The following is a 27,790-nucleotide window of genomic DNA, read 5'->3' as shown; positions in this document are numbered from 1 at the left end:
CATGAATTATTTTCCCTAATGTATGAAATAGATGTTCTTATTTGGTCTTTGTGACTAATTAATTTTGCTCTGGTCTTTGTGACTTGATCATCATATAGTCTATTTGACTTATTTGATCTTTGTGACTAATTAATATTTAACTTTGGCCTTGTGACATTATCATCTTGTAGTCTATGTGACTAGATAACCTTTATGAATTGACTTAGATGAGTGAGAGATGTTGGACGTTGTATTAGTTGCAAATGTTAGACGTTGCATTTGTTGCAATGTTAGGAAGATGAAGGGGGTGTCCATTTACCTTCATCTTCCTCCATTATATGTCATCAAAGCATCAGTTACAAACCGATGCTTTCTTCTTATATATTGAAGCATCCAAGAGCAATCGAAAAAGAAGGGAGAGGGTGATTAGTGTGTGCACAGTGGAGGCAACTGTGGACAAAGGAGAACATCCGGACGAAAGAGATTTGGCTCGTGAAACTCGAAGGGCTTTTCAGTTTCATTCGTGATCGTTCTTCCTACATCAAGCAATGACCAAGTTCGTCTCAGGAGATCACTGTGAGTTGTTACATGTTTTAATCTAGTGGTTCATGCATATTATAGGCAACATAAGTATTGTGTGAGAAAATGTTAAATGCATTAGAGTTAAATAAACTAATGTTAGAGCCTTGAGTGGTTTGGTGTAACCATATGTTTTGACATTTGGATAAAATGTGTAAATTAGATTTTTTTTTTTTATTATAATTTGATATGTGTGTTTAAGTATATAGAAAATTAAGTATACATACATATAGTACCCAATAACTCAAGGTCAAGTCAAATTGAAGAAGAGTGGTATATGACAATTGAGGGACCACAAGATACGAAGCATTAAAGGTAGTTATGCCAAAGAAGTAGAATACAAGTGGATGTGAAAGATGGCATGGGTAGGGGGCCACGGGCTTGATGAATTCAAGGAACAAAAAGCATGATGAAAAAAATATGCAAATGGAGTGAGAATGATGATATAAGAAGGGAATGGAGATCCCGATGCACCCAAAAGATAATAAGTTTAGCAGAAGTCAAATTGAAGAAGAGTGGTATATGACAATTGAGGGACCACAAGATACGAAGCATTAAAGGTAGTTATGCCAAAGAAGTAGAATACAAGTGGATGCGAAAGATGGCATGGGTAGGGGGCCACGTGCTTGATGAATTCAAGGAACAAAAAGCATGATGAAAAAAATATGCAAATGGAGTGAGAATGATGATATAGGAAGGGAATGGAGATCCCGATGCACCCAAAAGATAATAAGTTTAGCAGAAGACTATTGGAGATTACACAAAGCAGTTAATGCAAGTTGAGGGCAATTGAACTTGTAATTAAACGAGAGTAAAATTCAACTTAAGTAGACTCAATCATTAAAACATGGGAGTCAAATTATCAGTTAATTGGAACATAAACTGAAATAGGTATAGTTTTACCACAAATATTAATGGGCATAACTCATGAGAATTACTCCAAAACTAGCATCATCCTTACTCTCTTGAGTTTAAATTATGTTAAAATTTCTAAATTTCATACCACTTTTAGTCATCCATTAATGTTATTTAAATGTTATTAATGAATCTGAACTCATCATAATCACTCCAAAACTAAAATATTTTCTTCCTATAAAAAGACAATAATCTTCGAACATGCTCAAATTCTCTTATTCTAAAACCTTTTAAACTATCAATAAGAGATGAAAACAAAAATCAATTATCAATAAGTTTGATACACAATCACTAATATCCATAAAACTCGTCAAAAATTCTCCAAAACTGTCTTCTCCTTGACACTCTCCTAACGTTCACCATGCTAAAATTCTCATATTACATACCCTTTTCAATCATAAATGAGGTTTACCAAAAAAATTCATTGACGAGCCTAGACTCATTATAAACATTCTAAACATGAAACTTTCTCTTCTTGGTACTCTCCTAAGTTTCAACATGCTTAAATTTCCTAATTCCAAAACTTTTTAAGCTGTTAGTGAGAGATTGAAAAACAAATCAACCATCAATAAGTTTGACACATAGTCAATGGCGGGTCTAAAAATATTAGAATCACTCTAAAAATAATATTATTATGTTCATGATACTTTATTAAGTTTGAACATACTAAAATTCCCAATAGGACTAAAACTCATTGATGAACTTAAATATATCAAAATCATTCTAAATTTGAAGCATTCTATTTTCAACACTTTTCTAAGTTTGAACATGCTTAAATATCTTGATTTCAAGTCATTTTAAGCTATTAGTTAGAGATTGGAAAAATCATCATTGAGTTTAACATGTCATTGGTGGGTCTCAACACATCAAAATCACTCCAAAACCAACATGATACATTCCTAACACTATGTTGAGTTTGAATATAGTAAAATTCTTAGATTCCATTTTTTTCCCGGTTATTAATATGTTTTAGTTAAAATTCATTGATGTACCTAAATATATCACAATCGATCTAAACTCGACTTCTTAGCACTCTCCTGAGTTTAAATATACTCAAATGCCCTAATTCTGAATCTTTGTAAGCTATTAGTGTGAGAAAGTAAAAAAAAAAAATCAATCATCCATAAATTTTAACACAGTCATTAATAGACATAGACACATCATATTCACTCTAAGCCTGCACATAATTACTAATAAACTTAGGTAGAATTTGGTATAGTTTTGAAGTGAATCTGATGTGTCTAGATCTATTAATAACTATGTGCGAAAACTCATTGATGATGAGATTTTTTTAATCTTCACTAATAGCTAAAAAGAATGATTGAGCATTTTTGTTTTTTTTTATCAGAACTCACTAATGATTGAAATAAGTCTAAAATTTAGAAATTTTAAGATAGTCAAGCTTAAAAGAGTGCCAGGGAAAAGATTGAGTCTAATGATATATAGACATTAATGACTATATGTCAAAATTCATTTGATGGTCATTTTTTTTTCCTTTTAAGATCTTATTGATAACTGAAAAAGGTTTAAATTAGAGAATTTGAGCATGTTCAAACTTATGAGAATACCATGAAGAGTTAGTTCAGGTTTGGAATGAATTTGATTTTTCTAGATAGATTAATGACTTTTTGACCGAAACTTTTTTTTTAATTTTATTGATGGCTAAAAAAAGGATTTGGAATTAGAGAATTTGAGCATTTTCAAATTTAGAAAAATGGTAAGAAGAGAATGGTTGAAGTTTAGAGTGAATCTAAATGTGTAGGTTTATCAAAAAAAATTTTGCTAAAACTTATTAAATGCTTAAAAGAGATTGGAATTATGGAAGTTGAACATGGTTAGACTTAGGAGAGTATTAGGAATAAAGTAGGGCAAGTTTAAAGTAAATTTGATATGATCACTCGAAACTCATTAACACTTTAGGTGTCATCAAATACTTTTCGTATTGATGGACTTGAAAGATCCAAATTTAAAAAATAAGAAAATGGATAGATTTAGGGGATAACTAGAAATACAGCAGTGCAAATTTAAAATAAATGCTGATGACTTTTGATCCTGTCCGAACGTTGAATCAATGGACGCTGGGCACGTGGTGCTCTCCGAACTGATGACGTGGATCTTCGGTCGATCGTAGGGATCTCCGGCGAACCTGCAAGGAAGTCGGGCCGGGAAGGCGTTCCCGGCGACGACCCTCCGACGCTCAAGTCAGGCAAGAGGAAACTATGAAGTGGCTTCGAATATCAGAGAATGCGTACCTCCGGCGAAGTTTGGGGGCTCTTATATAGAGCTGCGAAGAGGCTTAGGCACACATACCAAGGCAAACACGTGTCCTCTTACCACACCTCAGTATGGGCTTGTCAGAGGAGCTTGCCTGACACCATACTGCTATAGTCCGAGCACCTCTCTGATGGGACGGCAGAACCTCCTGTCGTAAGGTTCTACGTATGGCTTGGTCGTTGGACATGCCTGTTGTCAGAATATGTTCCCCGATGTTTCGCTTGTCCTTTTGTCTCTTCTGTCCCTGCGCCGAGCGTCCTGCCGCTCGGCAGTCTCCAATCGTCCGACCGCCATCGGGCACATTCCCAGTCGCGTGCTCGGCTGAGACTGCTTCTTCACTGCCATGTTGTTTTATGCCTCTGCCGATCGGGCTACCCGTTCGGCTCGACGACCTTGTTCCCATGAGCGTCGGAAACCCGAGTCCGCGTCGGGTTGTATTTGATTCCACATAGACCCTGTTCGGCCGGTCGGTCCCCCCCTCTCCGGTCGGTCGTTTGACCTTTGACCTCCACGTGGCCTTGACTCCCCTCAAAGGGGGTCCCGCGTCCGTACCGCCGGATCACTTGCCTTCCCTTCAAGTCTAGTCGAAGGAGGCGATTAGTCCGACTGACTGGACCATCAGTCACACCGAGCGGCGTTTATATGCAACTACCCTCCGCTCGGCTCCCACGGGGGTAGCTATAACGTCAGTCAACGCCAACATTTCTCGGATCTCTTCGAAGTTTGCGCCAATCTCCATCATTAAGGCCGAGCACGCGCTCATTAAATGCGCTCCAGTAGATGCATGTCACGTGGCGATGCTGCCGTCATCGTACGACGGCGGCGTGGTGTCCGACGGGATCGAGGCGGTTTGAAATGGATGGTGCGATGCGTGCTCCGGTTCTCGTGACCTGCATCCGACGGTGGAGGCCGCTCGGGTAGACCCGACCCCGGGCCGGGTCTGGCCTGGACCCGACCCGGGCCCGTAACCGGGTCAACGGGCCGGTTGCCAGTTGACCCGGTTCGCCGGGTCGAACCGGAACCGGCCCGGCAAGTTGCCGGGTCGAACCGGAACCGGCCCGGCAAGTTCGAACCGGAACCGGCCCGGCAAGTTGCCGGGTCGAACCGGAACCGGTCCGGCAAGTTGCCGGGCCGGTTCCGGTTCATTGGGTGTAAAAACCGGCGGGTTGAACCGGCGGTTCAGCCGCAATTTTTTTTTTTTTTTTTTTAAACGGCTTGAACCGCCGGTTAACCGGCGGTTCGTAGCCGTTGGAACCGCCGGTTAATCGGTGGTTCGTAGCCGTTGGGAGGGTTTTTTAGGTATTTTTTTTCAACGGTTAGGATCATTTGACCGATTTTTTATCAATGGCTATGATTTAGTGTCCGTTACTATCAAAACTCTATAAATAGAGAGCTTATTTTATCATTTTTCACACACATCTTCTCTACTCTTAATCTCATTTTCGTATTCTCTAATCTCTACACGCTTTCGTTTTCAATTTTCAATTACAATGGAAGAAGGCAGCGGAGGTGCATCATCTCGAGCTCGGAGGAGGACCCCAACATTCAATCCACCGATGATGAGATCGAGCATCTTCCGAATCCGACACCCGACGCACAAGGAAGTACCGATGCAATTACTTCTAAGGTTCGGGAACTTCCTCCTCTAAAGTCTTCTATTTTTACTAAACATTTTGAGAAGGTCACTCTTCCGTCGGGAGAAATGCGTGCAAAATGTAAGCACTGCAATGCTTCCTACAAATTCCAAGCCGGCGGCGGCTATGGGTCGTTGAAACGACATGTAGAAACGAAGCACCCGACGGAATATGGACTCGACCGTTCTCAAACACAATTATCAAGATTTTCTTCAACTAGCGGTAGTACCGATTCCGGTTTATTTTTATATTCGGATAATAAATTAAGAGAATCATTAGCTAAATTTGTTTCCGTAGAACATCTTTCTTTTAGTTTTGGATCTAAATGCACATTTGAAGATTTTTGTAAAGAATCTCTTAATCCATGTGCTAAACGTGTTCCTAGGACTACACTTACTCGTACAATTAAAAAATTAGTAAAACAAGGAAAAAAGAATTTAATTGATGAATTTAGTAAATTAGATAATAAAGTTTCTTTATGTTCTGATATTTGGAGTGATCATTGGCAAACACATTCGTATATGGGTGTGACTTGCCATTGGATCGATAACTCTTGGAACCTCCAAAAAAGATTATTAGCTTATAGAGTTTTTGATGAATCACATAATGCTCATAATATCGCACAATTATTATGTTTAATTTTAGAAGAATATGGTTTAACTCATAAAATATTTTGAATATCATTAGATAATGCTAGTTCTAATACCGCTTGTATAGATGATCTAAAATTTGTTTGTCAACCTATTATTGGAGGTTTATTTTTTCATATTCGTTGTGTATGCCATGTTTTAAATTTATGTGTTCAAGATGTTTAAAAATTTTAGAAAGTTATATTAAACCAATTAGAATTGTAATTTCTTATTTATGGTCTCATCCATCTATAATGAAACAATGGGGTAGGTTTTGTAAAATTAATGGAATGAGACATAAAAAATTTCCACGTGATGTACCAACATGTTGGAATTCAACATACCAATTATTACAAGATTCATTTCAATATAAAGAATTATTATGTTCATTTTTTGCACAAAACACTAATACTAATATATATTTATTTTCACAACAATGGAATATTTGTAGTAGTATTTGTGAAATTTTAAAAGTATTTAATGATGCAACCGAACAACTTTCCGGTGTTTATTATCCCACTGCTTAATTAGTTTTAGAAATTTTTTCTAATATAGTATTAGTTTTAAATGAACATATTAATAATGAATCTTTATCTCCTTGCATCTTAGCTATGAAAACTAAATGAGAAAAATATTTTTATTTAATTCCTGAAATTTATTTAATTGCATTTGCTTTAGATCCTAGATTTAAATTAGAAGTTTTACAAGAAATGTTAACTTTATATTATGATGCTTTAATTCCAATTAAAAATTCTTCTTCCCCTGATCCAGCTAATATTATATATAATGTTAGAATTTATTTATATGATATTTATAATCAATATTATGCAAAATATGGAACACAAATTAATATTTCTGAAATTCAACAAACTACTAGTAGTAATTTAAAACTTACAAAAGCACAACTCTTATTAAAAGAACGAACAAAACGTCTCACGGGGATCCTCAAGTTCCACACAGAACTTGAGAATTATTTTACGACTTCTTTTGATTTTAATGAAGCAGATAGCGAAAACTTCGATATCTTAAAGTGGTGGTCACAGAAGGCTCAAAGCTTTCCCGTTCTCTCCGTGATCGCAGTGTCAACTGTTGCTATGGAGCAGACGTTCAGTGCCGGCGGCAACATATTAGATGAACGACGGTCAACTTTGTCTCCCGACTCATTGGAAGCCCAAGCATTACTGGACGATTGGACCAGAGCGGAGAAAAGAATCCAAGGAATGCAACTTTCAGATGACGAAGTTGAAGATTTTGATACTGAAGGAACAAATACGACAAGAACAGGAAATGGAAGTGAATGAAAATGTAAAAGGATAAAAATGTAAAAGAACTACGTGGGCTTTGATTCCCCTAAAGGGATACGTAGGTAACTTAAATAAGTGCAAGCCCTTTTTTTAATAAATTTTAATTTCTAATTTTTAATGTTTAATGTTTAATTTTTAATTTTTAATTTTTTTTTAACATATTAATCTTGAACCGTGACGAACCGTGAACCGAACCGTGAACCGGCGGTTCTTAACCGTGAACCGTAACCGTCTTGGGCGGTTAAGGTTAAGGGTCGACCTGCCTGGAACTGTCGAACCGGCGGTTCCGAACCGTCGAACCGTCGGTTCCGAACCGTGGTCAGGTCTACACTCGGGCTCAGCAACTACTATTGTTCATATTCCCGTACTTCTCCCCGTTATTCGCCTCTCATCCCACTTCTCTTGTGTTCGAAAGGGATTTTTTACGAAGTATTTGCATAGCTAGTCCGCTCGGCTGAATATATCCTGTTTCGCAAATGAACTTTTCGCTAGATGTTCATGAAGTACTTTTGGTTACTTGGCCGATCGGCCAAACGACTCACAAGTCGACTTCTTTATTGTCTTCTTCCGGCTGGAGGGTTTATAGTCGCCGGCGCGACTCTCGATTTTTAACGTCGGAGCTCGGCGGTCTTCCGGCCGGAGGGTTTATAGTCACCGGCGCGACACTCGATTTTTAACGTCGGAGCTCGACGGTCTTCCGGCCGGAGGGTTTATAGTTGCTGGCGCGACTCGATTTTTAACATCGGAGCTCGACGGTCTTCCGACCGGAGGGTTTATAGTCGCCGGCGCGACTCTCGATTTTTAACGTCAGAGCTCGACGGTCTTCCGACCGGAGGGTTTATAGTCGCCGGCGCGACTCTCGATTTTTAACGTCGGAGCTCGACGGTCTTCCGGCCGGAGGGTTTATAGTCGCCGGCGCGACTCCTGATTTTTAACGTCGGAGCTCGACGGTCTTCCGGCCGGAGGGTTTATAGTCGCCAGTATGACTCTCGATATTTAACGTAGGAGCTCGACGGTCTTCCGGCCGGAGGGTTTATAGTCGCCGGCGCGACTCTCGATTTTTACAGACGCCGGCTCGTCTCTCGATATTTAACGTCGGAGCTCGACGGTCTTCACGGCTAACTTAGATATTGCCGATCGGCGTAGCCGTTGACCATCCTTTAATTAATTTTGCTTAACGTCGGAGCTCGACGGTCTTCCGATTCGGCTGACGATGCTCTATACTTGCGCTAATTTTCTGATTTTTTGCTCCTGCATTTCAAGTATACAGCCGAACGGAAAATATACAGTATACATTACATTGGCGCACCTTTCACCCTGCCCGGTAAGGCTGGAGGTGGTTCGCGCTCCACGGTCGATCCAGTTGCCGTCCGTCTTCATCCTCCAGATAATAGGCACCCGAGCGGAGCTTTTCGATGACTTTGAAGGGGCCCGATGAAATGGAACCATGGCTGGCGGTGCTTCCGCTCGGCCCCCTGACGCTGACGTCGCTTGTTGCTCCATCCGCTCGGCTTGCGCCTTCTGTTTCTGTTGCTCCACAAGCTTAGCTGCTCTTGCCTCGATCAGAGCGTCGAGCTCCTCCGTGGAGAGCATCACCGTATGCGGTCGTCCAGCTTCGTCCATTGCTTCCGCTCGGATGCAGGTGCGTTCCCACAGACGGCGCTAATTTGATCCTGTCCGAACGCTGAATCAATGGACGCTGGGCACGTGGCGCTCTCCGAACTGATGACGTGGATCTCCGGCCGGTCGTAGGGATCTCAGACGAATCTGCAAGGAAGTCGGGCCAGGAAGGGGTTCCCGGCGACGACCCTCCGACGCTCAAGTCAGGCAAGAGGAAACTATGAAGTGGCTTCGAATATCAGAGAATGCGTACCTCCGGCGAAGTTTGGGGGCTCTTATATAGAGCTGCGAAGAGGCTTAGGCACACATACCAAGGCAAACACGTGTCCTCTTACCACACCTCAGTATGGGCTTGTCAGAGGAGCTTGCCTGACACCATACTGCTATAGTCCGAGCACCTATCTGATGGGACGGCAGAACCTCCTGTCGTAAGGTTCTACGTATGGCTTGGTCGTTGGACATGCCTGCTGTCAGAATATGTTCCCCGATGTTTCCCTTGTCCTTTTGTCTCTTCTGTCCCTGCGCCGAGCGTCCTGCCGCTCGGCAGTCTCCAATCGTCCGACCGGGCACATTCCCAGTCGCGTGCTCGGCTGAGACTGCTTCTTCACCGCCATGTTGTTTTATGCCTCTGCCGATCGGGCTACCCGTTCGGCTCGACGACCTTGTTCCCATGAGCGTCGGAAACCCGAGTCTGCGTCGGGTTGTATTTGATTCCGTATAGACCTTGTTCGGCCGGTCGGTCCCCCCCCTCTCCGATCGGTCGTTTGACTTTTGATCTCCACGTGACGTTGACTCCCCTCAAAGAGGGTCCCGGGTCCGTACCGCCGGATCAACTTTAATAGACTAAAAAATTTGAAACAAAAAATTGATAGATTGCCATCAAATATTTTTAATTAAAGGTTATTAAGTATTTTTTAAAAAAATTATTAATAACCCTAAAAGGCTTTAAATTTTGTAAAAAAAAAATGAATGGATTTAGAAAACCATCAAACACCAAAAGTGAAACGACACAAATTAGAAATAAATGTGAGATTTTTAAAGTTAGGAATGACTTTTAATCAAAATTTATTGATAGATATAAATAATTTTTTTTTAAAAAAAATGGATTCATCAGTTTGCCAGGATATTCATATGATATTTGATGAAATATTTAAATATATATATTTTTTACGTTAAATATGTTTTTTTTTATATTTTACATTGGTTAACGATGGTAAAGAATGGAAAAATATTTTAAAACCCCCGGGCTTAACAAACGGATGAATGAGTTTTTCAAGAGCAAGATTACGTAGCGTAAATAAACATAAACGGTATTCGAATTACTCATATTGCTAGTGCTGGCAGTCCCCATAATCTATCTGTATTTTTGAATTTATTCGATAACCAATGGAGGTAAATATCTATGACATTCGAACCACTGTTTGTAACGGAGGTTAGATTCTCTAGTCTAAAATCTTTTGAATTAGGAGAAGCTCAAGAGAAGGAGTTAGTTGTGATCCCTTCTTACGTTTATCGTCCCCATTAAATTAAAGTTTTTATTCGGAGCGGGCGGTCGGAGGCCGCACGAAGGCCTCTGGTGGTGAATAAGTGGTCAAGTTACTATACACCGAGTGAGGGAAGGGAGTCCTCCAGGCGACCTTCGACCGTCCGCTCCGAACAAAAACTATAATATAATGGGGACGATGAACCCATGAAGGGTTGCAACCATTTACGACCGGATCACGATCACGATCCAACCGTAAATACGAATGACACATTCCCTAAATCATAAAAAATGGTCCAAAAAATTTGACCTGTAAGAAAAACCCTGCTCATTTATTGGTGAAATGGACTCTACCTCATCTATTAAACAAGTGAAGTACAATCCACCCCACTAATAAATAAACATAGATTTAGGACTAATCCAGGGATTTTGATAAGAGAATCCCTGCCTCTCATAACGTTGACTTCATTGCACATTAGATTTTCTGAATTTATCCGATGTCAATAGGACATACACTATAAGGAAAGATATTTTTTAAACACTAAAGGACTCACCTGCACTTTTATTTGTTAAAGTTAGTTTGCGGACTGGATTTGTCATGACTGATGACGCAAGACGAGGATTGCAGAGGAAGCCAAGCTCCGCATTCCATTTCCTTCGCCCAGTCACTCCCGTCCCCTGCCTATAAATACCGCTACAAACCCCGCTGCCACAATTCGCCAACTTTTTGGCTGGCTCATCAGGTTTCGACTCCGGAGCGGCGGCGTGGCCTCGTCGACTCCTCACCCCTCTACCTGTAAGTCTTTCTCTCCTACTCATTTCCCCTCCCAGGATTCGTTTTCCTGCTCCCTTGATCTCCCCGTGCTCTGTTCTCCTTCATCGGTCTTTATTTAGGATGTTCGGAGCTGAATTAGGGTTTGGATGGTATGATTGTGGTCCGATCCTGTTGGATATCCAATTATTTCACTTGATTCTTTGTTTTATTTTATGTATTTGGATCTGATACGGACACAGAGTGAGATTTTTCTATCCCTCCTTCCCGCTGCATCAATCCTGCCAGAGTTCATTTTAGTTGTATGGTCTTTGATTAACAATCGTCGTCTTTCTTGCAAAAGTGATGTTGCTTGCTTATATTTGTTTGAACATTTCTTGATCAGCGTTATTGATGAATTTTGTTTTTTGAGTTGTGTTGAACATTGCTTCTGAATCTGGATGTACATGGTTTGCTTACGCAGACTGTGACTTTAAACAATATGCGTGATTCAGGTGGTCATGCTCAGCCAAATTAGAGTTTCTTTTTAAGTTGACATATAAGTAATTCCATCAGTCATCCTATCTAGAACACGGACGAACAAGCCACTGGTGCATAGGCGTGGATGCTGATTTGGTCGCCGATCACCTAGCAACAGTGAGGATTAATGGAGAGATATGCAGAAGCTTGAATGAGAGAAGACGAAAGAGAGAGGGTTAGAATGATGGCCGAGGAGTTCAGACGCTCATGTAAATTTTTGATAGAGGAGGAGAAAGGAAAAATAGGAGTTTTAGGGTTTTTCATGCGTATGCGCATACCTGCACCCGTAGAATTAGATCACCTTTTATAGAGTTGTGACTATGCTCTATGTGCTCCGAGATCCACGCTAACGTTATACACGTTTTATGAAATAAATGACTACATTGTCCACATTTCTTAAATTAAACGGTCGACATTTCTCACGTTCTTTGAGGAGCAACGACTACGTTGTCTGTATCTTTAACGAGCAATAACTTAACAACTTAATTACTAGCAATTGGTGTGCTATTCTAGTTACTTGGGGTTGCTTGGAGTCAGGGCTGCATGGAGTCGGGTGGCTTAGAGTCAGGGCTGCATGGAGTCGGGCTGCCTGGATTTGGGGTGACCCTGATCCAGGAGCGATGCAGAGTCAGGCTGGTAGAAAGTCACTAGAGGATGCAAAATCTAGGAGCGGCTCTGTTGACTTTGACCGCCACCTCAATAGGACTTTGACTTTGACTTTGATTGCCACCTCAGCAAGACTTTGACTTTGACTACCACCTCAACAGGACTATTAACCTCCTTAACCACATGACACCCTCGTATCTTTAGCGAACAACAACCTACCTTAATTGCCAGCAATCGGGTGTGTTGTTCTGCTTGGAGTCAGGGCTGCATGGAGTCAGGTGGCTTGGAGTTGGGGCTACATGGAGTCACGATTGCTTGGATCTAGGGGTGACCCTAATCCGGGAGCGATGCAGAGTTAGGCCGATAGAAAGTCACTAGAGAATGCAAAATCGAGGAGTGGCTCTCTGATAACTTTGACTGCCATCTCAGCAAGACTATTGACCTCCTTAACCACGTGACACCTTCTGGTTACCTCTTGCATCACCAGTCTCCCCTTCAAGTCTAGTCGAAAGAGGCGAGAGTCCGGACTGTCGAGTAATTAAGTATATCGACTACCTCTCATCCGACTGTAACGACCACATGACAGATTCCAGACGTGTTCCAAACGACATTTTCCATTCAATACTGCCACGCATTAATAAATGCACGCTATGCATAATCTACCTTGATTATCGGGTTTGAGGGTGCCATTATGTAGACGAAACGTCACTAGAATCATAATGCTTACCCAGATTTGGCTTGATCCATGTGTTTGATCGAACGGTTGAAGGTCCATTCCACTCTCGTGATCACAGAGATCCATTGGTCAGAGTTGAACAAGCGAGGGTATATTAGGTCAAAGAAGGATGTCGTTGCCTTTATCGCGTAACCTTTGCGTATGTGTCCGCCGCTTGCATTGCCTTCTTCTCCGAGCGCACTGGTTCCCAACTTGTCGTAAGTTGTCTTGCCCTTCGTCCCCATCTTTTATTCCAGTCACCTAGTGATCACCAGTCCTCCGATTATAGCTGCTATAGTCTTGTAGTATACATCTCAATGGCTGGGGAGTCTTCTTCTGCTCCCTGGTATAGATCCATTGAGTCAAGTTTCACCAGCGGGGCCTTGGATCGAATAAGGACAACTTATGGGATCCCAACTGATCATAAAATAAGGCTTCCGAATGGTAACGATCGCTAGATTGGCCCCCTGATTTCGTGACCTTTTTCAGGAATCATCTTTTGAGTGGGCTCTGCTTTCCCATTTCGGCCTTCTTCGTCGAAGTGTCATGATACTTTCCCATTCCTTTGTCTCGATTTGATCTGAATTCTTTCCAAATTCTAATCGGTGTAATCATCCTTTTTCGACTGCCTATCTCCTCAAATCTTGCATTTTTTCTTTTATCCAAAGAAAATGGAGGGTAGAGTATTCTTCTTTTCATCCATAGTCGAGCTTAGTCTCTTGAAAAACTTCCCATCTTCGCACAAGGGATGGAAGCTTTAGTTTTTCTTTGTGAAACCCCCCAAACCCCGTGTCTTGCCCGACTCGGTGGCAACTCAAGTTACCCACTGCTCCTACCGTGAAAAATTATCTTTTGGAGCGGGGCTACATTAGTGCATCCGAGAAGCTACAAGACTTGAAGTTCGATAGCAACCTTCTACTCGAGGAATGGCTACTTCACAAATTTGGCCGAGTCCCGTTCTGACCACAACTTCAGTCGGTAAGACTTTTCGCTCGTGCCAGTTTTAATATCTAATTGAATGCTTATCGATTTATGCATTTGCCACGATGTTGAAGGCCTCGACGAACTAGGTGGTGAAGATGACTGAGGTTGAATTAGAAGCGCGCGACGCAACAATTGTCAATTTGACCTTGGACGAGGCAGTGCCCGAGTGGGGGACACCACCGGCTCTGGCCATGGCTCTGACAGAGGCCACCTCCCAAGCAACGACTAAAGAATCAACCCCCCCCCCCCCCCCGAGAGTCGAGAACACCTCCCGCTCGTGTCTTGGTGGCTACGAAGCCCACTCCCCCTTAAGAGTCGGGAACGACCTTGAGGCTTATGAGGAAAAGATGACGCTCACCCAGGATTCCTGCTAGCCCCTCGGGCTCATCATCCCCACCGTAAGTTCAGACCTTGACTTCACTAGCCAAGTCGGGGAGCTAGTAGGCTGTGGCTAGTTCCTGCCGGCTGCGAGGCCCAACCATGCCCCTGAGGGCCAGCACATCGCATTCGTATTCGGGCCTTGACTACCCGGTTGGTCAAGAGGATACTCCCACAGAGTCCTTTAGCCTCGAGTTGGGCGAAGACACCGTCCTGGCTGCCATAGAAGCACCTCACAAACAAGTTCTCGGAGAGAACAAGCTGGATCTCACCCTCTACGATTAGGTGGCAGTTAGGTGGGCGAACTCTGAAGAGTCAACCAAGGGCATGTCTTTCAGGGCCTTGCCAGAGGATCTTGTGTTGAATAAAGTTGAACTCATGTCCAAGATGATAGTGTTTGGCTAACGATCCGACGAAGCTTTGCACGGTCATCGAGAAATGCAGGCCCAAATAGCCTTGCTAGAGGCTCAATTAGCCTAGGTCCCCTCCAATCAGACCCTTACCGCATTTCAGGTGGATTTGGGCTTGGCGTGGGTAGAGATTAACCAGCTGAAGAAGCTAAGAGCTGATTTCACCTCCGTTCATGTAGAGATCAACCGATTGATGGGAACCTTAGCATAGAGGATGACAGAGAAACTCCAGGAGGCGCATGACCTCGACCTGGTGAAGAAGGAGGTGACATCCTTTAAAGTCGAGAATAAGAAGTTAATGCCAAGGAGGAAGAAGCAGCGGTAAGAGATAGGAGAGCCGAAGGCTGCATTGGAGGCACAAAAGACAGAGCTGGAGGCGGCTAAGGAGGAAGCAACAACGGCCAAGGCAAAAGCAAGAGTAGCCAAGGCCGAATTGGAGGCTAGCTGGGCTGAATTTGGGCTTTTGAAGGTGGAGCTGGAAGCTACTAGGTAGGAGACCGAATCGACCCAAACCTTGGCGGAGACTCGACTACGTGAGTTAGAGTCTACCTGTACTAAGGTGGAGGCAGCTAAGTCTAAAGCTGAAGCCTTAGAAGCCTCTAAGTCCGAGTTGCAAATGGCTAGAGAGGTCAACTAGAAATTAAAATGGCCGAACTCCACGAGTATCAAGTTAGGGAGGGCAAGCGCTGGCCATCAAGAAGAAAGAATTCGTGCATTTCGTGGAATTCTATGACCTAGTCGACACTCGCATGGTCCGAATGGTCTTACACGTCATGGAAGGGGTAGTGAAGCAGCTGCTAGAAAACATGACCGTTCCTACCGACTCACCTCCTCCACTATCATCTCGTCGAAGATTCAACATCCCCGAAAAAGATTTAGTAGACTTAATATTATTGCTTTTTTGACGTAGCATCCCCTTCTTGTAATTAACCTTTGAATATAATGAAAAGTCTTTTGGGAGTCTTATTATCTCTCTTCTGACGTCTTAATAACTTTTAGTCTTAATGAAAAATTTATTTGTTATTGACGAAGCCTAAGGGAGTTCCCCGAGAGATTAACTGATAAACACCATCTCGGCTACGAGGGATGTTGAGCCCTAGATTGGGCTGTATTGAGTCTTGTCCTGTTCCACTGTTGATCTTGACCCTTGTTCGAAGGCGAGGTTGACATCGTAGTCTGGATCTCGACCTTGACTATATTGGGGAGTTTCGACCCTGAAAAGTACACGGACGATACGATATGCGTTCAACTCTTGTACGAAGGAGAGGTTGACACTGCAGCCTGGATTTCAACCTCGACTATGTCCGAGTCGAAAGAATTTGGGCCCTGAAAAGGATATGGATGATATGATATGCGCTTAACCTTCGCACGAAGGGGTGGTTGATACCGAAGCCTGGATCTCTATCTCGATTATGTCCAAGTCAATAGAGTTTGGGCCCTGAAAAGGATGACGATACGATATGCGCTCGACCCTCACACGAAGGAGAGGTTGATACCACATCTTGGATCTCTACCCCGACTATGTTGAGTCGACGGAGTTTTTGCCCTAATGTGCTCGACGGGGAGGATGATATCACAACCTAATTCTCGACTTCATCTATGTTCGAGTCGGGAGAGTTTGAGCTCTGAAAAAGATACGGGCGATATGATATCCGCTCGACCCTTATACGAAGGGGAGGTTAATATCGTAGCCTGGATCTCGACTCTTATTATATCCAATTCGGGGGAGTTTGAGCCATGAAAAGGACACAGGTGATATGATATGCGCTTGACTTTGCACGAAGGGAAGCTTAATATCGCAACCTAGATCTCGACTATGGCATTTCGTTGATCAAAAGAGGGGAAGTACAAAGTTGAAATAATGCTTAAAAGATAACTGAAGGATACAAGAGCTGCTTAGGAAGAATATGACTACAAGTGATTTGCGTTCCACGGTCGATCTAATTTCTTGCCGCCTAAGTCTTATAAGTAATATGCTCCGAAACTTAGCTTGCGAATCACCTAATAAAGTTCTCTCCATTGTTCTATCTTATTGACGTCGCTAACAAGCTTAACCTTTTTTTAGACCAAGTCCCCAACTTGGAAGGCGCGAGGGATGACCTGCTTGTTGTAGGTTCAACACATCCTTTGTCGTTAGCCGACGAGTCGGGCGGTTGCTTTTTCCTGGTTTCTGTGATCAAGTCAAGGTCGAGGAGTCTCTGATCGGAGTTATCCTGCCCATAGGTGCTTCTCTGAGTAGATTCTTCGTCTACTTCCATTGGGGGAACAACTTCTCTGCTGTAGACGAGATGAAAGGGAGTTATCTATGTGCTCTTCCGAGGGATAGTTCAGCAGTTCATGCACCCAACTATCTTTAACATGGTCCAGTTTGATTTTGAGCCCCTGAATTATCTCTTGGTTGATCACTTCTGTCAACTCGTTGCGCGAAAAGGCTCGTCAGTACAGCTGATCATTGATGAGAGTGAATCGGGGAGCCCTTCTCTTGAGTAGCTGGGCCTACACTGGATCGGTGGGTAGAGTCTCGTGTTAGAGGAAAGCAATGAGGGGTGTCCGCCAGTCGGCGGGTTGATCCCAGCTTGGTACTTGATTGATTTATGAAACCAGCAAAACCTGTGACATCGACTCTTCCATGTTCCAACTCGCAAGTACGCTGGTAAGTTTGGCCAGCTCATCCGCCTTTTGATTCTCCACTTGGGGAATTTTGTATAGAGTAACCTCTTGGAAGTCAACTTTCAACTTCTCGAAAATGTCTGCGTAGTGGCGCAATCGATCATTTTTTTTCTCAAAGCTTCCCTTTAGTTGCTAAGCGATCAATTGGGAGTCTGAGTAAATGATAACTCGGGAAGCCCCGACCTGCTTGGTTGTTTGAAGTCTCACAAGTAAGGCTTCATACTCAACTTAATTGTTGGATGCTCGAAAGTTGAGCCGAACAGAGAGTTGGAGTACGTCTTCCCGAGAGGATATTAATAATATCCCGACTACGTTGTATTGCTGAGTGGATGAACCATCCACATAAATTTTTCATATTTGATCGGCTTCGAGGTCGGGAACTTCAGTTAGGAAATTTGCCAAGGCTTGAGATTTGATGGTCGTCCTCGGCTGATATTGGATATCATACTCGCTCAACTCGATGGTCTACTGGATCAGTCTTCCAAAGGCTTTTGGATTCGTTAGCACCCGACTATTGGTAAGGACTGTGATTGGGTGACCTAGGAAATATGGCCTTAGTCGATGAGCGGCGAGGGCCAACCCAAGAGCCAACTTCTCTAGATTTGTGTATCTGCTATCAACATCCTTCAGGTGGTTTAGAAAATAAATGGGGTGTTGTATGTCGTCCTCTTGGCGGAGCAAGACTGTGGCGACTGTTCCCTTGGACACCAATATGGCTTGGAGAGGAGTGGTAGGCGGGACAAATATTCCTTTAACTCGGCAAACACCTCATCGCATTTTGCATTCCACTTAAATTTGGAAGCTCTCTTCAACATCTTTAAAAAGAGTAAACTTCGGTCGGCCGAGCGGGAGATGGATCGGGAGAGCACTATGATGCGACCGAACAAATGCTATGCTTCTCTGAGATTACATGGAGGCGGCATATTTTGGAGTGCCTGGACCTTCTAGGGGTTGCTTCAATTTTCCGCTCGGTTAAGATGTACCCGAGAAATTTCCCGCTCCTGACTCCAAAGAGACACTTATTGAGATTAAACTTGAGCCCGTATTGTCTCAGCGTACGACATGTCTCCTCAATATCCGAGATCAAAGTCTTAGATCAGACGGTTTTGATTAGAATGTTGTCCACGTACACCTCGATATTTCTTCCGATTTGGTGCCTGAAGACCAAATACATAAGTCTTTGATAAGTTGCCCCTACATTCTTGAGGTCGAATGACATGACAGTATAACAAAATATCTCGTTAGCGGTAATGAAATTGACCTTTTCTTGATCCTCGAAAGCTAGGTGAATTTGATGATAGCCTTGATAGGCGTTCAACATTCATATGAGTTCACAACCGAAGGTTGAATCTATAAACTGATTGATGTGGGTAGATTGGCAAACCTTGTTAAGGTCTCAAAGTTTATGTAGACTCTCTACTTACCCCTGACTTAGACACCAACACTACGTTAGTGAGCCAAGTTGGGAATTGAACCTCTCGTATATGCCCAACTTTTATCAACTTGTCAATTCAGCCTTGGTTCTACTCTGGCAAGAAGTTTCGCTTCTTCTGTCGAACGGGTCGAACATCTGGAAGCGTGTTTAGCTGATGAACCATCATAGTCTAGAACTGCTTGTAATATCTTTTGATGACTAGATGAGGACGTCGTGGTTGCGCGAGAGATATGTAATTAATTCCTGTTTGAGCTCCGGGAGGAGATCTACAACTACTCGGGTGGTCCCTCCTGATCGGTTAGGCTGTATTTGCACATCCTCGTGACAATCTTCTATCCACCGGGGTACCGGTGTGCCTTGGATGACTTGTATCTTGAGTCCGGTGATCCTTACGTGAGTCAGTCTGGATCACATTAACATACCATTTTTTTATCACCGTCTAATCCTCTTTTACTTCCTAGACCTAGCTTCCCACTTGGACAATTTTCTGATAAAAAGTGGAGACTGTTGCTTGAAAAGCACTTAGTGTCGACCTCCCAAGTATAACGTTATAAGCGGAGGCTGTGTTCATGACAATGAAGGGCGTCTACCAAGTCCTCATCAGAGGTTCCTCTCCTAGAGAAAGGGAGAGGTCAATTTGGCCCAGGAGTTGCCTTCATACCCTGTGAATCCATAGAGGGAGGTATGTAAGGATGAAGGTTCTCCCCATCTAGTAGCATTTGATCGAAGGCTTTTTTGAAAATAATGTTGACGGAGCTGCCCGTATCCACGAACACTCTTTTCACCTTGCAGTTGGCGATGAAAGCCTTGATCACTAAGGCATCATCATAGGGGTCTCTATCTCTTCTAAATTCTTGGGCTCGAAGCTAATTGAAGGATCCCTTCCTTTTCCCAACTAGTACTAATTGTATAACTTTCCAATCTTCTACCATGAGCCTTTCAGGCTCGAGTGGAATCTCCATTAGTTGCGCCTCTAGAAATCATGTTTAAAGTCCCTCGAGAATCAATTTTGCCTTATCTTTTTTTATCTTTATCCTTCTCCTGATCCGCTTCCCGACGAGATTGAGAGGAGCCTAGAGGCTCTTGGGGGGAGAGTGGGAGCATTGATCTGAGGGACGATCAATATCAGCCTCGCGGTCGGGATGACGACGACGCTTGTAGGGCTCGGGAGATCTTTTACTTAGCCAGCTCCGATTGACCTTTCTTTGGTCTACTACCCGTCGTAACTCTCTAGCATACTGTTGACATTCCCGAGTAGAGTGGGTTTCTGATTGGTTATAGGCGCAATGCCGATCCGCCTTAGGAGGCTCTCGACCCAGCTCGGATGCGAAGACCAGAGCAACCTCTACTATCTGTTCTACTTTTTCCCTTTTCTAGTTTGCGAATTCCCTACTTCATAAAGGAAGACGGGGGACTTTGCGGTTTAGTTGAGTAGGGGCAGAGATAGGAGTTCGTGCCTCCTTTCTCTTCGCAGTTTGAACTTCCTCCACTTGAACATAATTAAGCGCCCGTGCCTGTAGATTGTCGAAATCGACTATGGGCTTCTTCTGTTAAGTCTTGTGAGAAGGCACTGGCTTGCACGTTCGGGGGGACTAGGGGAGCATCCATGACCATCTGATTGAACCATTGTAGGTACTTTAAAGGTTCCTTGGGATTTTGCTTAAGAGCGAATAGGTCATGCGAAGTTTTTTTGATACCTCATTCCAGTGGCAAAGTACTGCATAAACACAACCTTGAACTCCTCATAAGCTTGAATAGAGGAAGTGGGGAGATGTTTGGACTACCTCTGAGCCCGAGAGAGTCGTCAAGAAGACTCGACACTTGATGTCATCTGTGTATTGATTAAGTAGGGAGGCATTCTCAAACTTACATAGGTGGTTTTTAGGGTCAGTTGTTCCATTGTATTCCCGGATCTACGATTCTCGAAAGTGTTGGGGTAGGTCATCTTTAAGGATGCCCTTGAAAATGGAGGGCCTCGGGGGGCCTTTGCTCCGTTAGATATGGAAGCTTTTCTCTTCAGAGGGTCCCGATGTGGGATTTCTCCAGAAGATTCCAAGGAAAGCTCCCTCATTGCTGATGTACCGATTTGAGTGGGGAGCGCAGGCCGAGTCGGCCTATGATCAGGCACCTGTGGCACTCCTATCGATTGGGCAGTATATTAGTTGGAGGGTTGGGCACAGGCGATGTTGATTGTTGGGATTGTGCTTGCAACACTACCTGCACCGTCGCAACAACCAACTTGTCGAAATTATCCATTGCCATGGTGATGATGTTATGTCTCTGGTGTCATCCATCTTAACGTCTCAGTTTTGGTCACAGACGGCACCAATTTGATCGTGCCTGAGAACGCTGACGAACGAGCCACTAGTGCATAGGCGTGAATGTTGACTTGGTCGCCGATAACCTAGCAACAACGAGGATTAATGGAGAGATCTACCGGAGCCTGGACGATAGAAGACGAAAGAGAGAGGGTTAGAATGACGGTCGGGGAGTTCCCAGCGCAGCCACTCCGGCACTCAAGTAAGTTTTCGACAGAAGAAGAGACAAGAAGAATAGGAGTATTAGGATTTTAGATGTGTGCGCGTGTACAAACCCATAGGATCGGATTACCTTTTATAGAGTTGTGGCTATGCTCCACGTGCTCCGAGATCCACCTTGGTGTTATCCATGTTTTATGAAATAAATGGCTATGTTGCCCACCTTTCCCCGGATTAAATGGTCTACGTTGTCCGTATCTTCAGGTAGCAACAACTACGTTGTCCGTATCTTCAATGAGCAACAATTTTTCACCATAATTGCTAGTAGTCGGGTGTGTTGTTCAGGTTAGTTGGGGTTGCTTGGAGTTGGGGCTGCATGGATCCGGGGGTGACCCGAATCTGGCGCGATGGGGAGTCAAACCGATAGAAAGTCACTGGAGGATGCAAAATCGAGGAACGACTCTCTATTGCCTTTGACCGCCACCTCAACAAGACTTGGACTTGACCTCCACCTCAGTAGGACTATTGATCTCCTTAACCACGTGGCACCCTCTGGTTACCTCCCGCATCAATCAGCCTCATGTTTTACATATAAAATTTCATGAACTAACTAATTCTTATATCTAGTTGGACATTGATCACTTTATCGTGTAGTTTTTCTTTTTACCGAAATAAGATTTGAATCGCTACTTAAAATCATTTCATTGAGCCATGAAAGGATTAGATCTCAGATTATTTGGATTTTTGTTTCATAATGAAATTAGGTTGGCGGATTCTTACTTCTTTATATGCATGGTTTATCCAGCAAATTGTTGTTTTTTAATGATGCCTTATTTCTTCATAGCCTTCTTTACATGTAATATGTAATCATCACTCTGTTCTTTTTTATTTGTTTATTTTCCTTGTGGTTAGCAAATATCTAGAATTCTGTATTGGTTATCAGTTTTGCATTTGGAGCATTTCATTTGAGCTCACTTTGTCACCTACTTCATCATCATTATCAAGCCATGTTTGCTTAATAATTTATAGAAATATTCTGGTTTATTGTTTAACCACCGATGAATCCATAGCTAATGATTCTAGTGTAGGTTCAGTTATCCATGGCATGCCTCTGTTATTTTATGATTCTTTTAAAATAATTGTTTATTTTATTATTATAGCTTTGTCTTGTCTTCTGTGTTGACATATACACAAACTATGTTTAAGAACTTCTCTATTGTTATTAATTGATGTAGGATTATTTCCATATGAATTTCTTGTAATCTTAAATTGTTTTTTACAGGTTTAGTTTGCATTTGAAATGTCTTTTGACATCAGAAAGGATAACCCATGGTTTCTTTGGTGTGACTTTTGGTTCATATGTGGTAGTTGGTTCTGGTGTTCCAATCGAATCTTGTTTCGGCACTGGACTTGATAAAATATTGCGGAAGGTTTATTTTTTCTTGGAACTTAGTTTAAACTCCAAGTGATTGTGAAATTCCATCTAAGGGATTTTGTTCCAAGTCTTGAAGGTTACTACCATCATATTTGATAATAATTTTGATACATGTAGTTTAAGTTTATTTTTCTCTCAATATTGTCTAAAATTGATTTTGTCACTCTTTTTAGAACTGAGATTGAGAATTTGTTTAAGTTATGATGTCCATGTCATCCCTCCCGCTGGGCTTTCGCTTTCATCCAACCGATGTTGAGCTTGTATGTTACTACCTGAAGAGGAAAATAATGGGGAAATCCTTTCTCTTTGAGGCTATTTCTGAGATTGAACTGTATAAATATGCTCCTTGGGATCTTCCAGGTACTTATTATTTTTCTCTATGGCAGTTTTCATGATGTTTTTTTTAATCATTTTGTGACATTTGCATGCCCGCATTTTCTATGATCCTTTATGATGGTTAGAAAATTCTCTATGTTCTTTTGACATCTACAAATTTGCATTATGGATGGCATAATGCCATGAGCACAGGAATCTTCTTCAGTTACTTTTGATGTCCATGGTGCCCAAGGTTTAACTAAGCAATTTTACTAATTTGAATAGTACAAATAATTTTGTTATAAGTTTATCATATACGGTATTAGGTTTCTTTTCTGTTGTATGTGCTAGAAACAGTTTAGTGTATAAAGTTCCTTCTACGTCTCTTATCTCGGTGTAATCTTGCTTAGAGTCATCTCTTTTCTTGCTGCAGCGAAGGCACAATTTCACAGCAAAGATCTTGAATGGTACTTCTTTTGCCCTCGAGCTAGGAAACATCTTAATGGATCAAGAGCAAACCGTATTACTGATATTGGGTACTGGAAAATCACGGGAAAAGATAGACCCATTAATCACAAGTCTTGTGACATAGGCATGAAGAAGACTCTTATCTTCCATGTAGGCAAGGCGCCAAATGGTGATAGGACCAACTGGGTGATGTATGAGTACAGGTTGCAGGACAAGAGTTTGGCTGATAGTGGATTCTCACAGGTTAATGTTTAATTCTCGTTTTGGAATTTTAGATGACTTCACATTATCTTAGTAAAAAAATGGGCTTCTTGATACACATTTATCCTATTGTAATTTAATTACATTAAGTGTTTAACGTTATTTTATTCCCCAATAAGTTTCCTCCACTTCTATTCTATGCTTGCATTATTGGGGAAGAACATACCCCTTGTCTTATTCTTCACTCTTCCTTAAGCTTTCTGCATAGGGATTGCCATGATCTCAGTAATTATCCTTTTTGAATGGTTTTTTTATTAAAGCTATTTATATTGATTTTTTATCATTATTGTCATACATGTGCAAGTGCTTAATTTTTGTTGATAAATTCTTTTGAATTTTGATGTTGTTTTGCCTAGTGTCTACTAGTAGTCATTTGTGTTCACAACCCTTTTCTGTCAACCTTTAAATTGTGTGATTGTCTACCTGGAATCATCACAATTTGATTTTAAGATGATACTACTAATATGTAAATCCTTGTTTTTGTTTTGGATGTTATTGCACGTCTCAGTTCTTTTTACTTGTAATTTTTTAGTAAAAGAATATGTCCATAAGGATTCTGAAGAAATTTCCAAAAATCATTGCAACTCTTCTCTTGAAAAGGGGATATGATCTTGTTAAGTGAAGTTATTAGAGTATCAGCAGTGAGCATAGCCCACTTAAACATCTTTGTACTAGTTATGGATTGAGTTTTGGATGTTTTGAAAGGCCACATAAAAAGGTCGCAAATGAGAAAATCGAAATGGATATGTGGTGACACTAGTATTAGACATAGAGTAAGAACTAATTATCTCTAGTTAGGTGATACATACAGTCAACAACTATAAAATGAGAAAAAGTAGATTAAGATAGTATGGCATCTCAAAATACACCAATATGACTAAAGGTGAATAATCGGGGTTCATGTGTGTGGAAGTAAAAGGAGAACATAGGAAATTTTACAACATGATTAAAGGAAGTCCTAATTGTTGTCTTACAAACAGCTCATTAATATCAAGAGATTCATTCAAAAAGCTGGAATTCATCAAAGCTTGCTTTTATTCTTTCTCCTGCTTTTGATTTGTAAATTGTTTATGGCATTCAAATGTTTCTCTATTGTTGACAAAGCTCTTGCCTTTTTGAAGATTCAGCCAGATGTTTGACAAAGCTCGTCACTATTTTAGTATGTCTTTTCTTTTAATCACAGTGCATATGCTGATCATCTTGCCCTGATGTTGTACAACAGGATGCGTATGTACTCTGTAAAATCTTCCAAAAAAGTGGTCCAGGCCCTAAAGTCGGAGAACAGTATGGTGCACCATTTAATGAAGCGGATTGGGAAGATGACATGGCTGTGGATTTGTCCTCTTTCCCTCTTGTATCTAGTCCGAGTCTGAAAACATTTGACAATCAAAATGCAACAATGGATTCTTTTTGCCAAGAATCTAGAGCTTCTACTGTTGGTGAAGTATCTTTCAATGCCAATCATTATGAGTCTGATGGAATTTCATTGGAGCATCTTGCAGATATCCTTGCTTCCCCGTATTTTCATTTAGAAAATGGTCCTTCTGAGGTATTAATTGTCTGTAGCCTTACTAATTTTGTAACGATTGTTTCTGAATAATTTGTCATGATAGTGGCTCCGTTGCAGGTGTCTGATATGCTTGATCCAACCATTCTGCCTGGTGTCAGTGAAGAAACTTCAGGCAACATTTGTCAGTCTGATGCTGCCTTCAAGAATGATGAAATGTGTAATCTTATACTATCAGACCTCTCTGCTGATTCGTTTCTTGAACTAAATGATCTATGCTGTCTCGGGGAGAGTTATGCCTCCAATGTTGTCAGACCAGACCATTCATCTTTCCAGTATCCAATTGATTTCTACCCTGGTTCTCAAATTACTACTGCTTCTGGAGTTGGTGATTGTCTTCATGCAGGACGTGAGACAGCTCTTGAACAAACAGAACAAGATTTAGAGGTACAATGACTTTCTTTATCTCGATCTTTTAAAGTCATTTATTTCACTTATTAGTTCCTGTCGGTCTGAAATATGTGTCAGATTGAAGCTTTTGTAGGATCTTTTCTGAACCCAACTGCTCCTGGTTTTTGAAGCTCAAGAGCTATTATCTCCAAGAATTTGCAGAAGCTCTTTCACTGGGACTTGCTCTAGCAACTTAACAATCATCTTCTTCTTCATCATCATGCTTTGGCTGCTAACTTAGCAGGTGAACACGAAAATAAGTGGAGCATAGAAAAATCTTATATACGATTGCGACCTTGGATTTGTTAAAAAATAGCATAAAATGGTTTTCTAGTGCTTGAAATGGAAAGCATGTGAAGTCAAAGTATTCAGACTATTAAAACATCTGAGTTGATTTTTGAAGCTCACCAGAGTTGATTTTCAAGCTCACCCTTCGTCGCAATGAACAATTTGGCAGGTGAACTGGTTTCTAAGTAGCACGATGAGACCTAGACCTAACATGGAACATTTGTGCTTTGACATTTACAATTAAAGATCATGCATTTATTGTTCTAGATTTGTTATCTGGACATTTTGTTCATTGTAGGACTTATAATTGCATTTTGAAGAACGAATTATTGTATCTTGACAGAACGGGTAAAACATAATTGTCACTTTGATATAATTGTATTGGGCCTAATTTTGACAGTGCAATTTGATTATAAGTCAGCAAGTTTACAATGTTATGGACTTAGGGTTAGATGCTGTTATGATATAAACTTGGCTAATTGCTCCCTTGTTCATTGTTGCCAACCACACTGAAGAAGTGCTAACTGCCATGGTGTTTGTTTGCACATGACCAATGCTGAGGAATGCTAATGAGTTTATAACATAAGCAAAAAGGTATTTCGGACATGGTCCGGTAGCTTCAAAGGGGAGTGAAACTTGTTGTCCATGCGACAAAAATAATGACACTCAAGGTCGATGGTGGGAGGGTTAGCAGTGTTGAACAACTCATGGAGGCTATGGACAACCAAAGCAATTAACACTAGGTGAAGTGTACACAAGTTGTGATTGGGAAATTAATCACCTTGTTATTGTAATTTCTTTTGTAGTAAAAGATGATTACACTCACTCCAGACGTTCCTCACAGTTCGTCCTAGATTATATGATTGTTTTTTCTTCCATCATATGTTCTTCACCCACCACATCAAAATGACCTCTACACCTTGTCCAGGTGCAGGGAGACTGGGAGAGGATGAGGATATTGAAGATGAGGCAGAGGACTTTAGGCAAGGAAGTGAGAGGAGGAAGGAAATGACCCGAGTAAACGGAGATTACTAGACACACAATATGTAAACACAGAAAAGGATGTCGAATCAATATGGTGACAGACTAGTCTATCGATGGGTGTCACATCCATAAGCTGTCTCGATGAAGTAATATATAGAAGAGGCTCTTAAAATGGGGTCCAAAGGCCATGAACACAACAAATTAATTAAGTTATTATTTTATTGCTATCTTGTTGAGTTCATTGTCAAAATTCTAACTTTGTTGATATTTTGACATGAGAGGAGAAAATAAAGTAGATTTTGAGAATATTCACCCAAAGGAGCATAGGTCGTGGACTAGGAGTTTAGGAGCTATCGAACTATGTAAATCACCTATGTCTTTGTAGTGTGATATGTGTTTATTTTTTTCGACTGGTAATTCTATTTTGCTGACCTTGTTGGAGAGAAAAAGGGTTTCCATTTATTTGCAAGCATGATCGATATTCACACTTCCCAATTTCACTTACACTAATAATCTAAAACGCTTAACTTTGGTAATTAATTTTCTTTGATAATATCTAAGCGAAGTGTAAAATTCAAAAACAAAAATTTTAGTTGAGTCTGTAGCTAAACAAATTATGTAGAAAGACACCATAACATATGAGTTATCTCTCTCCTAAGATTTATCAACTAACTCATATGCCCTGGGGGCATGATGTAG

The 27,790-nt window shown here is 41.6% G+C and overlaps 1 protein-coding gene across 4 annotated transcripts; it reads left to right on the top strand.

Moving 5' to 3' along the window:
- The first annotated feature begins 11,048 nt into the window (after positions 1-11,048).
- Positions 11,049-27,269, top strand: LOC122007012 (NAC domain-containing protein 53-like). Of its 4 annotated transcripts, XR_006118822.1 has the most exons (8): positions 11,051-11,213; positions 22,666-22,894; positions 22,992-23,178; positions 23,567-23,844; positions 25,085-25,411; positions 25,490-25,816; positions 25,898-26,063; positions 27,036-27,269. XR_006118822.1 is itself a non-coding variant. In XM_042562752.1 (7 exons), exons 3-7 carry the CDS (start codon positions 23,019-23,021, stop codon positions 25,911-25,913), a joined length of 1,101 nt encoding a protein of 366 aa, XP_042418686.1. In that variant the 5' UTR covers positions 11,049-11,213; positions 22,666-22,894; positions 22,992-23,018; the 3' UTR covers positions 25,914-26,531. The 4 variants fall into 4 exon arrangements, 3 of the variants coding, with proteins under 3 accessions (XP_042418686.1, XP_042418685.1, XP_042418684.1); XM_042562752.1 differs by lacking the exon at positions 27,036-27,269 and having other exon boundaries at positions 11,049-11,213; positions 25,905-26,531; XM_042562750.1 differs by lacking the exon at positions 27,036-27,269 and having other exon boundaries at positions 25,898-26,531.
- The last annotated feature ends 521 nt before the right edge of the window (positions 27,270-27,790 follow it).

This window comes from Zingiber officinale, chromosome 7B, assembly GCF_018446385.1.
Source record: "Zingiber officinale cultivar Zhangliang chromosome 7B, Zo_v1.1, whole genome shotgun sequence".
NCBI lineage: Eukaryota > Viridiplantae > Streptophyta > Magnoliopsida > Zingiberales > Zingiberaceae > Zingiber > Zingiber officinale.
This window is presented reverse-complemented; position numbering and strand designations above follow the sequence as displayed.

Bases quoted from the DNA above. Each gene is read 5' to 3' on its own strand.
- LOC122007012 (XM_042562751.1), top strand. From the start codon at position 23,019: ATGATGTCCATGTCATCCCTCCCGCTGGGCTTTCGCTTTCATCCAACC. The intron at 23,179-23,566 runs GTACTTATTATT...TTCTTGCTGCAG, and splicing joins TGCTCCTTGGGATCTTCCAG to CGAAGGCACAATTTCACAGC. The intron at 25,412-25,489 runs GTATTAATTGTC...GCTCCGTTGCAG, and splicing joins TAGAAAATGGTCCTTCTGAG to GTGTCTGATATGCTTGATCC.